This window comes from Epinephelus moara, chromosome 1 (genome assembly GCF_006386435.1).
Source record: "Epinephelus moara isolate mb chromosome 1, YSFRI_EMoa_1.0, whole genome shotgun sequence".
Taxonomy (NCBI): domain Eukaryota; kingdom Metazoa; phylum Chordata; class Actinopteri; order Perciformes; family Serranidae; genus Epinephelus; species Epinephelus moara.
This window is the reverse complement of record NC_065506.1, coordinates 1,373,809-1,386,991: the sequence shown is the minus strand read 5'-3', so window position 1 is coordinate 1,386,991 and position 13,183 is coordinate 1,373,809. Positions and strand designations below refer to the sequence as shown.

At 40.0% G+C, this 13,183-nt stretch overlaps 2 protein-coding genes across 2 annotated transcripts in view; one reads left to right on the top strand and one right to left on the bottom strand.

The window, feature by feature from the left end:
• Nucleotides 1-13,183, top strand: part of crtc3 (CREB regulated transcription coactivator 3) — a 255,583-nt gene that overhangs the window by 219,907 nt on the left and 22,493 nt on the right. The window lies entirely within an intron of this gene.
• LOC126388445 (uncharacterized) overlaps nucleotides 10,526-13,183 on the bottom strand; it is a 4,652-nt gene continuing 1,994 nt past the window's right edge. The window contains exons 2-6 of the mRNA XM_050041529.1: nucleotides 12,599-12,719; nucleotides 12,308-12,429; nucleotides 11,830-12,058; nucleotides 11,373-11,519; nucleotides 10,526-10,880 (exon numbers count right to left, since the gene is read on the bottom strand). Coding sequence (XP_049897486.1) covers nucleotides 10,759-10,880; nucleotides 11,373-11,519; nucleotides 11,830-12,058; nucleotides 12,308-12,429; nucleotides 12,599-12,719 — 741 coding nt within the window. The 3' untranslated portion in view covers nucleotides 10,526-10,758. The remainder of the gene's footprint in view (nucleotides 10,881-11,372; nucleotides 11,520-11,829; nucleotides 12,059-12,307; nucleotides 12,430-12,598; nucleotides 12,720-13,183) is intronic.

Here is a 13,183-nt window from a genome sequence, read left to right as displayed (position 1 = left end):
GTCCTGGAAGAGATGTACACCTACCTGAGTCAACAAAACCATGAGTCACTTGAAGAATATGCTTCCAAAAATGAGACCTACTGGACGTGGAGAATCCTTCCAGCCGATTCACCTCACCGAAATGGCGCCGCCGAAGCTGCTGTCAAGGTCACCAAAAGAGCTCTCCAAAGTCTTGGTAGAGGAGAAGGCCTTACCTTCAGCGAATTCCTGACGGTGCTCAAGCTAGCTGCCAACCTTGCCAACGAAAGGCCTATCAACGCTAGAGTCCAGAGCCGTGAAGACCGCATCCAGTACATCACACCGAACACCCTGTTACTTGGTCGAGCCACACAGAGTGGAGATTTCAAGACATTCGACTACACCACCTACCCATTCAAAAGGCTCCAAGAGATGCAAACTCAAGTTAGCTACTTTTGGAAGTCCTGGAGCCAACTTGCATATCCAAACCTGTTTATCTGCAGTAAGTGGCATACTGCTGAAAGAAACGTTGCCACTGGAGACATAGTTTGGCTCTGCAACCAAAATGCACTAAGGGGGCAGTTCAAGCTTGCAAGAGTTGTCAATGTAAATGCAGATTCCAAAGGCATCTCAACAGTTGAGAGCAATCAGACTAATTAGCAGCACACGCCATGAGCTCAGAACAATAAGCGACACACCAGTCATTCGGCTGTGTGCAACGGAGCTGAGGACAACAGAAACATTCACTAAAGAAGCACTTCACAGATCAAACGCATGGGAAAAGGACTCAAACCAAAAGGGCTACCGGTAAGCTCACGTTAACTGGACTCTGTTAAAATGTGATCTCTGGCTGTGTTGAAGTATTTTATTTGGCAAATGAATTGTGCTGTTTGTTATTGATTGAATTTAACATTGTTTATGTGGGTAGAGTTTAAAGTTAGCAGTTGTCATTGTAATTGGCTAAATTATTTAGATATTTAATTTGTGCCTATTTCAGTTCTTTGGGTTACCTACCTTATTTATCATAAAATATTTGTTTAATTTCTAAAGCAAATAGTGGCCCAATTAGTTTGCTCAAAACCTTGTTTAAATAGATAAATTAAAGTGCACAAATAGGCTAGTATTTAAAATATAGCAAATTTTGCTTTATTAACATTCGAAAATTCAAACATTTGAAAAATATTTAATTTATGTATAAAAATAAAAGTATTTCTGTTCAAAAGTGGCTGTGTTAAAGTCTACAGTAAAATCAGTTTAAAATACTTGATTTCATTTAAGTTAAAAAATGAGTGTTTAGTTTAAAATTGTGATAGAAATACATGTCATATCTAAAGTCTGTATGAACTATAAATCTGTATAAAATTTAGGTTAAAACATAAGGTAAAATGGACTTCCGGCTTAGCGACTGATGGAGCAAGACGCGCCTGCGGGAGCTCCAGCGAAACTCTCTTAAATGAACATATAGGGCTTTTTCGTGAACTTTCTATTATTACATTTTGACTCCACAAGCTCGTTGTGACTGCATTACGTGCCAACATGCCTCCAAAACAGAAAAATACGAACAACCCGGCGGCTACGCTAATGAGGCCTACCCCCCCGGCTGCATCCCCGGGGAGCGGTGCGGCCACCCCGCCGCGGAGTACTCCTGCTGAGACCCCCCCCTCCAGAGGAAACTGCCGCTGTCCCGAGCATGACTTCTGCGGGCTTTAAGGCTGAACTTCTCGCCGCTCTTCGAGAAGAGATGGTAGGCATTTTCAAGACGGAATTGAAGACGGCAATGACAGATAACTTTACTCAGGTTAAGTCCGAGCTGCAGAGTGTGAAGACGGAGCTAAATGCTAGCATGACGGCTATCCGGTCGGAGGTGGATGTGCTTAAGGTAACTGTGATTGATATGGAGGGCTCGCTGTCGTCATGCACTGACGATGTGGTTTCACTCAAAAGTGGACAAACTTTCGGCCCAACTTGTTACTCTTGACAGTAGATGCGAAGATTTGGAGGCGAGGTCTCGCCGTAACAACATCAGGATAATAGGACTACCTGAAGAGCACGGCACGGTCGACGCGACCACAGTTTCCACCCTGCTGAAAGACACTCTCGGCTTAGGAAAAGAGCCAGTTGTGGACCGTGCGCATCGATCCCTACTGCCTAAGCCAAAACCCGGTGAGCGCCCTTGTCCCATAATAGCACGTTTACACTATTATGCAGACTGCGCTGATATCCTACGACGTGCCAGAACACAGCGGCAGTTCAAGGTGAAGGACTCAACAATCTCCATTTTCCCGGACTTCACCGCACGCACAGCCAAAGCCCGTGCAGCCTTCAATGACATCCGACGCCAGCTCAGGGACATTCCCGACATAAGGTTTGGGCTGTTACACCCAGCGCGTCTCCGGATCACCAGAGGGGATGTCACAAGGGAATTTACATCACCTAAGGAAGCCGCAGCTTTTGTGAAAACACTCAAGTAGACTTGGGTTTGTTACTGCATAGTTATTGAAACACAGGTTTGAGTGTAAGTGCCATTGCAGTTAAGTTACTGTTTAAAAAAAAAGTGGTGCTGAAACAGTTTTTAACAGCACGGTCTACGAAATAGTTTTGAATAATATACCATTACTGTAGACATGTTCAGCTAATTTTGATATAAATGGCACCATAACTCCTATTGTTCTAATAAGCAGTCAACATGCTTATGTATGCGCAGATTTCTTAGATGGTTCTGAGTCTTGTGTTGTTTAATACTTAGGCCCTATCTTTAGCTATACATTTTTTATCTTCTAAATGTTTCCAGGAGCTCCAGTCAAGTTGGAGCGAGGTGAAGATGACTCTTTGGTCCAAAGCCTTGAGTTTGTTCTTTTGGTTTATGACTCCTTGTGGAGTTAGCACTGGTATCCTATCGTTAGGGGATGGGATAGTGGTAGGTGCTCTGGGGGGAGGGTGTGGGTTCTGGGGTGAGTTTGACAAGTCAACTCTTTTTTTTTTCTCTTTTTTTTTTCTCCCTTGTCCCTGGAGTGTGGGGTTGGGAACCTGGTTGCCTCTTATTTTAATTCACATTTCGTATGGCTAATGTTTCAAGCTCAAACGTAAGATTTATCAGTTGGAATATTAAAGGTCTAGGGGGTGCTGTCAAGCGATGTAGGGTGAAACCTGACATTGTGTTTTTGCAGGAAACCCACATGAGGAATAAAGATCAAGTCAGACTGAAATGTCCCTGGGTTGCTGAGGTATTCCATTCTAGTTTCAACTCGAAGGCCAGAGGGGTTGCCATCTTGATCGGTAAATCTGTCCCATTCACCCTGACTAATATCATTTCTGACAAAGATGGCAGATATCTGATAGTTTCAGGTACTCTATTTCGTGTGCCTGTCCTATTAGTTAATGTATACGCACCAAATTTTGATAATCCTTGTTTTATGAACAAGTTGTTTGAAAATCTGCCCTCTTTGAGTGACTGTTTTTTGATTTTTGGAGGGGACATGAACTGTGCTATTGATCCTCAACTAGACCGTTCTAAACCTGGCTCAACCCAATCACTAATGGCCAAGGCCCTTTACAATTTCATGTCTGGCAATGGCTATATCGACCCCTGGAGATTTCGTAATCCGAGCAGTAGGCAATACTCTTTTTATTCGCATGTGCACCAGACTTTTTCTTGCATAGACTATTTCTTTGTAGACGCTAAACTTATGCCAAAAGTGACAAATGTCGCGTATCACCCAATTATTGTTTCAGATCACTCACCGGTGTCCATAGATATTCAGATTTCCTCCGGACCTCGCTATCCCACCCAGTGGCGATTCAACACCTCACTTTTATCAGATGACAAATTTCATAAATTTATTACAAGTACAATAGAGGATTTTATTGCTCTTAACCAATCTGATTCGGAACCTATCTCTAAAGCACTATTATTGGAATCCTTAAAAGCATATTTACGAGGTCAGATAATTTCGTACTCTGCACACATAAGGAAATTAAGGATCTCAACTATTCAGAAACTCTCATCTGATTTAGAATCAGTAGACCAACAGCTTGCGACCACTCCATCTGATTATCTTTTAAAGCGTCGCGTGACCTTACAAACTGAGCTAGATCTTATCACAACTAATGAGGCGGAGCGCCTGTTGCTTCATTCCCGTTCCAGATATTACGAACATGGCGACAAGTCTGGTAGGTTACTGGCTCGCCAGTTGCGTCGTCAAGCAGCTTCGCGTCTAATACCTCGCATTAAGGATGGATTGGGAGCGTTGCAGGAGGACCCGGATGTTATTAACTCTGTCTTTTCGTCTTTTTATGAGTCCTTGTACAAGTCTGAATTCTCATCAGATCCAGTTGACATGCACAGGTTTTTAGACGAACTTCAGTTTCCTTCCATAAATCCAGAATTGGTTAATCAATTAGACTCTGCTCTGACCATTCAAGAATTAAACTCAGCTTTACAAAGCATGCAAAATAATAAAGCCCCGGGACCCGACGGGTTTCTGGTCGAATTTTTTAAAGCTTTTCAGGCCAAACTTACTCCATTACTTCACTCTGTTTATCTCGAATCTTTAACACTCGGCTCTCTTCCTCCTACACTGAGACAAGCCTCTATTAATGTTCTTTTAAAAAAGGACAAAGATGCTGATACTTGTACCTCCTATAGACCAATCTCTTTAATGAACGTCGATACAAAGATTCTTGCAAAGGCCTTGGCCCGACGACTTGAAAAGGTCCTTCCAACAATCATTTCTAAGGATAAGACTGGCTTTATAAAGGGGCGTCAGCTCTATTATAATGTTCGTACTTTGTTAAACGTAATTTACTTGAAAGGAACAACAACCGTACCCGAAGTAGTGATATCGATCGACGCCGAAAAGGCGTTCGATCGAGTTGAATGGAGTTATTTATTTGCAGTCTTAGCTAAATTCGGATTTGGTGAAAGTTTTATATCATGGTTACGCCTTCTCTATACACTCCCCTGTGCCAGTATTACCACTAATAACACTCAATCCGGCTATTTTTTTCTAAATAGGGGTTGTAGACAGGGCTGCCCCCTGTCTCCTCTCTTGTTTGCACTCGCAATAGAGCCCTTGTCTATGTATTTGAGGACCTCGCTCATTTTTAATGGCATCACCAGGACTCATACAGAGTTGAAACTATCGTTATACGCCGATGACCTGTTATTATACGTCACAAATCCAGTAGGAGCCTGTCCCGCCATTGTTTCACTCTTTCGTAGATTCGGCCGGTTTTCAGGGTATAAAGTTAATGTTGCCAAGAGTGAATGCTATCCTGTCAATAAACTAGCGATGCAACTCTCCCAGTCAGACATTCCTTTCAAACTGAGTCCTTCGGGATTTAGGTATCTTGGGGTTAACAAAGCCGGGTCTTTCAAATCTCTTTACTCTGAAAATTTCTCTCCCCTTTTAGCCGAGATTAAGGCAGACTTTCAAAAATGGGGTTCCCTTCCTCTCTCATTGATTGGGAGAATAAATACTGTCAAGATGAGTGTTCTGCCAAAATTTCTATTTCTTTTTCAATGTTTGCCTATATTTTTACCAAAAAGTTTTTTTAAAACAGTTGACTCGGTTATTTGTCATTTTTTGTGGAACGGCAAAATACCTAGAGTTAGACAAAAAATACTTCAGAATTGTAAGTTCTATGGCGGCCTCTCTTTGCCAAATTTGCAATTCTACTACTGGGCCGCGAACATAGCTAAAATCATACTCTGGTCCAAGTCAATTGATGTACCTTGGTATCAGCTGGAAGCACAGTCATGTCCCCCAGTCTCTCTTTCTGCTTTATTGACCGGCCCGATGACCGTTAACCCCTCTGGCCTTACCAGCAACCCTGTGGTTACCGCCACACTCAAGATATGGTTTCAATTTAGGAAACAGTTTAAATTTACTGCTCCCACAGCTTTAACCCCATTGTTAAAAAATCCTGTGTTTAAACCCACGTTTACTGATTCCACTTTCTTCTTATGGCACGATAAGGGACTGAAATGTTTTGAGGATTTCTATAAGGAAGGGATCTTTTGTTCTTTCGCAGATTTGGTTACTGAATTCAATCTTCCACCCTCTCATCTTTTTAGATATTTCCAGGTGAGGAACTGTGCAAAATCCTTATTTCCCAACTTCCCTCACCTTCCACCTAAGCAACCATGGGGTGAACTCTTACAATTTCATCCTTCACAAAGGTCTTTAATCTCAAAGGTTTACAGTTCTATCCAGTCATATGATGATCATTTAACCACCAACACAAAGGAGACTTGGGAGCGTGAGCTGGGATTAGTTTTTGATGAATGCTGGTGGGAATCCGCACTGAAAGTCATTCACAAAACCTCTATTTGTGCCCGTTTGACCTTGATACAGTTTAAAGTTGTATTTAGATGCCATTATTCAAAAACAAGGTTGGCACAGATTTTCCCAAATATGGTAGATGTCTGTGACAGATGTGGAGGATCACCTTGTAATCTTATCAATCAATTCAATCAATTTTATTTATAAAGCCCAATATCACAAATCACAATTTGCCTCACAGGGCTTTACAGCATACGACATCCCTCTGTCCTTATGACCCTCGCAGCGGATAAGGAAAAACTCCCCAAAAAAACCCCTTTAACGGGGAAAAAAAAACGGTAGAAACCTCAGGAAGAGCAACTGAGGAGGGATCCCTCTTCCAGGACGGACAGACGTGCAATAGATGTCGTACAGAACAGATCAGCATAATAAATTGCATATGCATATGTTTTTCTCTTGTCCAGCTCTGACGAACTTTTGGCAAATTTACTTTAACACCATGTCTAAGGTACTCTCAAGGACTATTCACACTTCACCACACACTGGCATTTTTGGTCTTCCAGAAGACTATACCCTATATTCTACTAAAGAATTGGAAGTAATAGCTTTTACCTCTGTAATTGCTAAACGCCACCTCCTTCTGAATTGGAAATCCACAACAGCTCCTTCCAGCACACAATGGATTAAAGAGACTATGTCATTTTTGAAAGTAGAGAAAATTAGATATTCAAGAAGGGGAAACTTGAGCAAATTCTACAATAAATGGCAACCATTTATGGACTTCTTTGCGACAATATAATCCCCCCCACACACACTCCCTCCCCCTTTTTTTTTTCTTTTCTTTTTTCTTCCCTCTCTTTTTTACTATTATTTATGTATTTTATCTGTTATGTTTATGCGGACAGTTTAATCATTTTATACAGACTATGTCTAAATACTTTTTTCATTGTATAGTATTTTCATTTTTTGCAACCGTTATTTGTTCTTAAAAATATACAAATCTAAATCTAAGGGTGTATACAAACATGTTTAATGATCACACCAATGTACACTGATATATGTAAGTGCCTCTGTTACTCTTGTACTGTATACACATCAATAAAAATATGAAACAGAAAAACATAAGGTAAAATGGGTTAATTTAAAAGTAAATGGTTCTAAAAGTAGAACTAGGTTTCTGTTTATTCAATGCCTAATTTTACACATTACTTGGTTTCTGTTTATTCAATGCCTAATTTTACACATTACTTACCTGGATTGATTTATTGAAATAATAGTTAATGTATGTTTAAAATATACTTGCCTTTACCTAATTAAGTGCACTTATCTGAAAAATGTGTTTAAATGTACTTACCTTGTTTGATGGAAAATGCTGAATTTTATTCACATTGGCTTTATTCTATTCCTTGTGTTTAAAGGTTGTTCACCTTCCTTGTTACTGGTTAAATACACCGAAAAATGAGTGAAATCCTGTGTCTGGTCAAGTCCTTCCTTTGTCAAGTGTGGGAAGCCATGGCGTTTTAAATACACTTGACACAAATAAACGAATAAATACATGAATACAAACACCTTAGCTACTATTGAACATTTGAATGTGATGAGGAACCTTTAATGTTCATATGAAGGCAAGTGAAGGAGCTGCTATGTTACATTATAATAACCTTTCCTATTTTAATTTAAACTTTTTTATGTCAACCTCCCAATGAGGTGCAGTTTCCTCATCGCTGCCCTTTGCATTGAGGCCCTCCAGACTGGATTGGTATGGACGGAGTGTAGGGTGGTCCTCCTTACTGCTGGACCTGACCTGTACTGGGATAACATAGTCTTGCAACAGTGAGCCTCGACAAATATCCACTTCATGAAAACTGGGATTAAAAAGTACAACTATGTTATCATTTATGACCTGGATGTGATTGCAAGTCCATAAAACCAAGCAACTGTATTGATGTCTGTGTTGTATTTGTTTAAATAGTCCTATAGAACGATGCTAGCAGCATTGTCACCCTTACGTTCCTCATTTTGTTTATACTTTGAATATAACTAATCTAATGATCCAAACTGAATAATATTGAAGTGACACAGTAATGACAGATTCAAAATGTGGTGTGTACCAGTTAAATTTACTAGTATTAAAGGGAAATTTCGGTTTATTTCAACCCGTCTCCTATCGTCCTAAATTTGTTTCAAGTGACTAGTGACATGGAAATAATAGTTAGCATGTTAGCCATTAGCCTAGATACAGCCGTAGCGTCAGACCTGTAAAAACGTAATTGAACGGGCATCCTTTCAAGTGCAAAGTTAGTCCACTAAACAAGCTTTTTCTCCACAAAGACCGCCTCATATCGTTAGGATAAATGTCAGAGAACATATAGAAAACGACATGTAAATGTGTGTTCTTACCTTACCGGTGTGCTGCCGTGTTTGTTTACCTAGTAGCTCTGCCTGCCAAATCGCGGCCGAAATATCACGAGAACAAGCAGCGATCTCACAGCGTGCCTGAATAAGCAGCATCAGCTGGAAGGCAGAACCGGACAGTAGCCTGAAAACTTCATTCATTTATTTTATGAAAGATTTATAGAATAATGGCTGAGTTTTTGCCAGACTTTGAGGAGGAGGAATTTGATTTTGGAGAGTTTGATGGCCGCCCTTATTTATTTGAACCAGAATACACTGAGGAAGAGCTTCATGAAATTGAAGAACGGAGGAGGAGAGAGAGAGAGGCGCAACAGGTAGAGGACGAGAGAGGAGGAATGGCTGCTGCCACAAGGCAGCGTAGCTCTGGAGATTGGTGGTGTACCTGTGGATGCTGTGGCCCAATGCCCACAGAAGAGGAATGCCTCTGTTGCAAGGAATGGAACCGGTTGCAGCCTTATTTTCAAGGTCTGGATGTGACCGAGGACGAGACACTTGATAATACACAACACTGCATCACAGCGTCAGAAGATTTCCCCCCTCTGATCCACAGGGCTGTCTTGGAGACCTTCTTCCATGTTCCAAAAATAAACTGGAAGAGGCGACCAAGACCAGAGGGAGAAAATGGACAACTATCGATAGAGTAAGTAAAGCTACCCAAGATTTAGATATTTATTATTTCTCTCTCTTTCATATATATATGAATATAAGAGAGAGAGAGAGAGAGAAAGAGAGAGAGAGAGAGAGAGAGAGAGAGAGAGAGAGAGAGAGAGAGATAATGTTGCATAGTGTATTTTGGCTTCATAATTTTCACAAAAACCTGATCCTTTCCTCTTTTCCAGCCAGTGCAGACTTGTGGCCTACCGGGTGGTGCTGGAGTGGGCGCTCAAAGGAGAGCGTCTTGGTCGTCACAATAGGAGTGTATTGCCTAGTTGTATTATTGCTGCCATCAGAAGGAAGTACCCCTACCCGACCGGCACCTATACTGGATTCAAGGACACTGAGGACATGTATACAATCATCTGATGATGAGGTTTACACACCTAACCCACAAAGTGACTCAATAACTGCAGTTATGACTGTATTTCCTATAATTCCCATTTACAGTCTTTCAACGGCTGTGCAATCCATTACATTATTCCCAGTGCTTTATTTTTCCTGGACTATACACACCACCATTTTTCTTACAAATTTCAGGATAAATTTCAGTTTTCACATATTATGTAATAATTTTTTTTTTTAATTTTGTAGTCTCCATTTGGTGTTTCACTTGTCTTATTTTGTATATTGATTTCACCAAATGTTGAGCTGTTGTAATGTGCATTTCCCATGTGAATCAATAAAGGTCATTCATTCATGGTTCTTATAGTTTTTTTTTTTCAATGTTGAGGCTGAACAGTATTATTAATTATATTTCAATCGTAATAATAGCAAAACTGAGTTTTACTGTATTTATGTCAAATTTCACAGTTACAAAAAAAAAAAAACACATCAAAGTTTTAGAAGTAAAAAATGTATTTTCAAAAATATATACAAACAGTTATTGAAGACAGTGAATGCCAAAAGGTAGAGAATGCAGGATTTTAATCCCAAAATAGATGGACTTCTAAAGAAATATTTGATCAAAATCATCAATAATGAACCACTGGAAAACTGTGGAAGTCTATTTATCTGCATAGACCGAGCCCTCTGCCTGTTATTTCTCATCTTGTCATTGTTTTGGTGTGCGGCCCTGCCCAAAAGGAGCCCGGCCACACACCAACACAATGAGAAGATGAGAAATAACAGGGAGAGAATTTGGTATATGCAGATAAACAGACTACCACAGTTTTCTGGTGGTTCATTAGTGATAATTGAGAGGAATTATTTTTGTACAAGTCTATATATTTTGTTTTTAAAATCCTGCATAATCTACCTTTTAAGAAAAATACTATGTAGGATATTTGTCATGTTCAATAAGGCTTGAACCTTGAACTGTGGCGAGAAAGTAGAAATGCCTTTGGAGGCCTAGGAACAGGTGCAATATTTTGCAGAAGTCTTCTTCTGCGTGGTTGACGACGGGGCAACAGCTCTGTATAAATCACAGTTGGATCCTCCCTCCTCTTCAGGACACGCTCCACAAGGTCGTCACGGAATGCCTGCTGGGTGTGTACATGTGTACATATATGGGCTTCGCAACCCATTGTGCACTTTGTTTGGAATAACAATATCTGTACCGTGGTTGTCCTGAGAGGCAAAGGAAAAAAAAGGTGTAATCCACTGTCTGCGGTTTAGTGTAACACAATACTGGTGAACTGAAGACAAAAAACAAAAAAACATACATTATCAAAAGCACTCAGTTTCAGAGTGACTGCTCATCCCTTACATTCTTTATACATCTCTATATCTCAGTGTATAAAATACACCAGCTACTCCTAATTGGTCAAGTGAAAGTCTGCAACTTCCAAAATAATTAGAATATGAGCTTGTTGTTCATTAACGAACACATACTCCACACTGCTCATCTATAATTTTTCTTGGATTTCAAGATGTCTAAACTAAGCAAATGGCACTCAATATCTAAAGATGTCTAAACTAAGCAAATGGCACTCAATATCTAATGAAACATGTTGCTCTGCTCTGCACAGAGGACTTATCTGGCCAGACAACAACATTATAACTTACTAGACTACAAAGCATCTATAATTGGACATAAACAGTGATGTGTCAAATCTTTACCTTCTTTGGTAGTAGCCTGTGCTCTGCCGATGTTGGCATTGTGATCCAAGATGGCCAGCTGGGTACGAGCCCTCATGGTGTCGTACTTGAAGTGTAGCCTCTTTTCTGTGTACTTCAACATTGAAGAGTGATACACCTCGAGCGATCCTGTGTTGGTGTAAGTTCAAAAAGAACAATTGGTGTTAGATACACAGCTGAGTAACTACTGAGAATACAATTATTATTAGAACTACTAATAGCGATAGCATTTATTTAGTAGGTAATTGTAAAAGTGATAGCAAAGTATTCTGTGATTTGTAGACAGTAAAGCAATAGTGCAGTGTTAGTATCATTCAGTAAGGTGTACAGTAGAGGAGTGGTTTTTAGTCCTTACAGTAGTGTATTTTTTTTTTACTTCACAGGAGTTACAGAAAACAGATTATTGAATGTAAATCATGAGTCTTTAAAAAATGCATACCTGTGTGTTTGAAACGTGCCATCTGTTTCAAGTCTCGCAGGAGATTGTTGTCCATCACTACAGACTTGAGAGCCTTGAAAGCAGAGGATTCAACTTGAAGCCACTTCTTTCTTCTTTGTTGCTCCTCTGTCATGGCTGGGTGATGACAGACATGCTCCACACCATCCTCCTGCCATCTATGCACACCACAGATGTGATGGAGCAGTGACCTCCATCGTTGCAGACATTTCTAAAGAGATCACAATGGACTTTTAGTGACTCATTTATCCATGGAGAACCCAGTAATGTAAAGGATCCCATGGTTTAGATAATGTGACTCGGACAACAGATTAGAAAAAAATGTAGTCTTTTTGTATAATACCAGGGTGATAATAATTTGAATGCCATTCATATCCATGATCATTTCAATCATTTATCTTTCATAAATGACTTCATGGTCTCAAGTAAATGACAGTTACAAGTAAAAAGGAATTACTACCTCAGGATCCCCATTTGCTGAGCTGCATGGCCAGTAGAGGTGGTTGGATACAGATTTCAGCCAGGGTCGCAGATCTTGGTTGACCTTTTTATTTGATGCTGCCACAAGTTTCTTCATCACACCTAATTTGAATAAAAAAAAAAAAAAAGTAAAATTGAGAAGCGGCTGTGCACTCCCGTTGGTTTACGTAGTAATTTAAATTGTTGTTATAGATATATTACTTACTCTTGTGCACATGCCAGGGGTCGAATTCATGGTGGATATCACTGTAATCTTCCCTCATGATCTTACGGATGGATGGCGACCTATCTGTGGTGATAACGCCAACATCTACGCCCATATGAAGTAGGTAGTTGAGCCCCCTCTTGAAACCCATCGCTTCCATGGCTACTGAGCTGGATGCTTCTGAAACCTGTAGCAGAAGAATGTCATATCAGATATGATATCAACAGTATGTTATTATCTGTAAAATAAGGTTTATGTGATATTTTTTTTAATCATAGACAAATACTACATTCTGAAGTACCTCAACCAATTCAAAATGAACGATTTCTTTCATTGAGTCATCTTGAAAGGAGTATGTGGAATACTTGCTATTGAAACCTGTGGAAAAATACAAAGTGTATAATTTGTCACAGTGAAACAACAATAATCGAGCATTTACATTTAGAGTAATAAGTGAAATGCCTACCAGGACTATCACATCTGGCATCACCACATAAATCCACACTCTTTCCAATTCCACGGAGGCGCTCTAAGATTTTGTCCTGTTGATCTTTGTATGCATACTGTATAACAGGTATGAGGTATGTGGATTGAATAGAGTAAAATTGTGTTGGTTTGGGAATTTCCACGTTCATTAGTTCCGCCCACTCA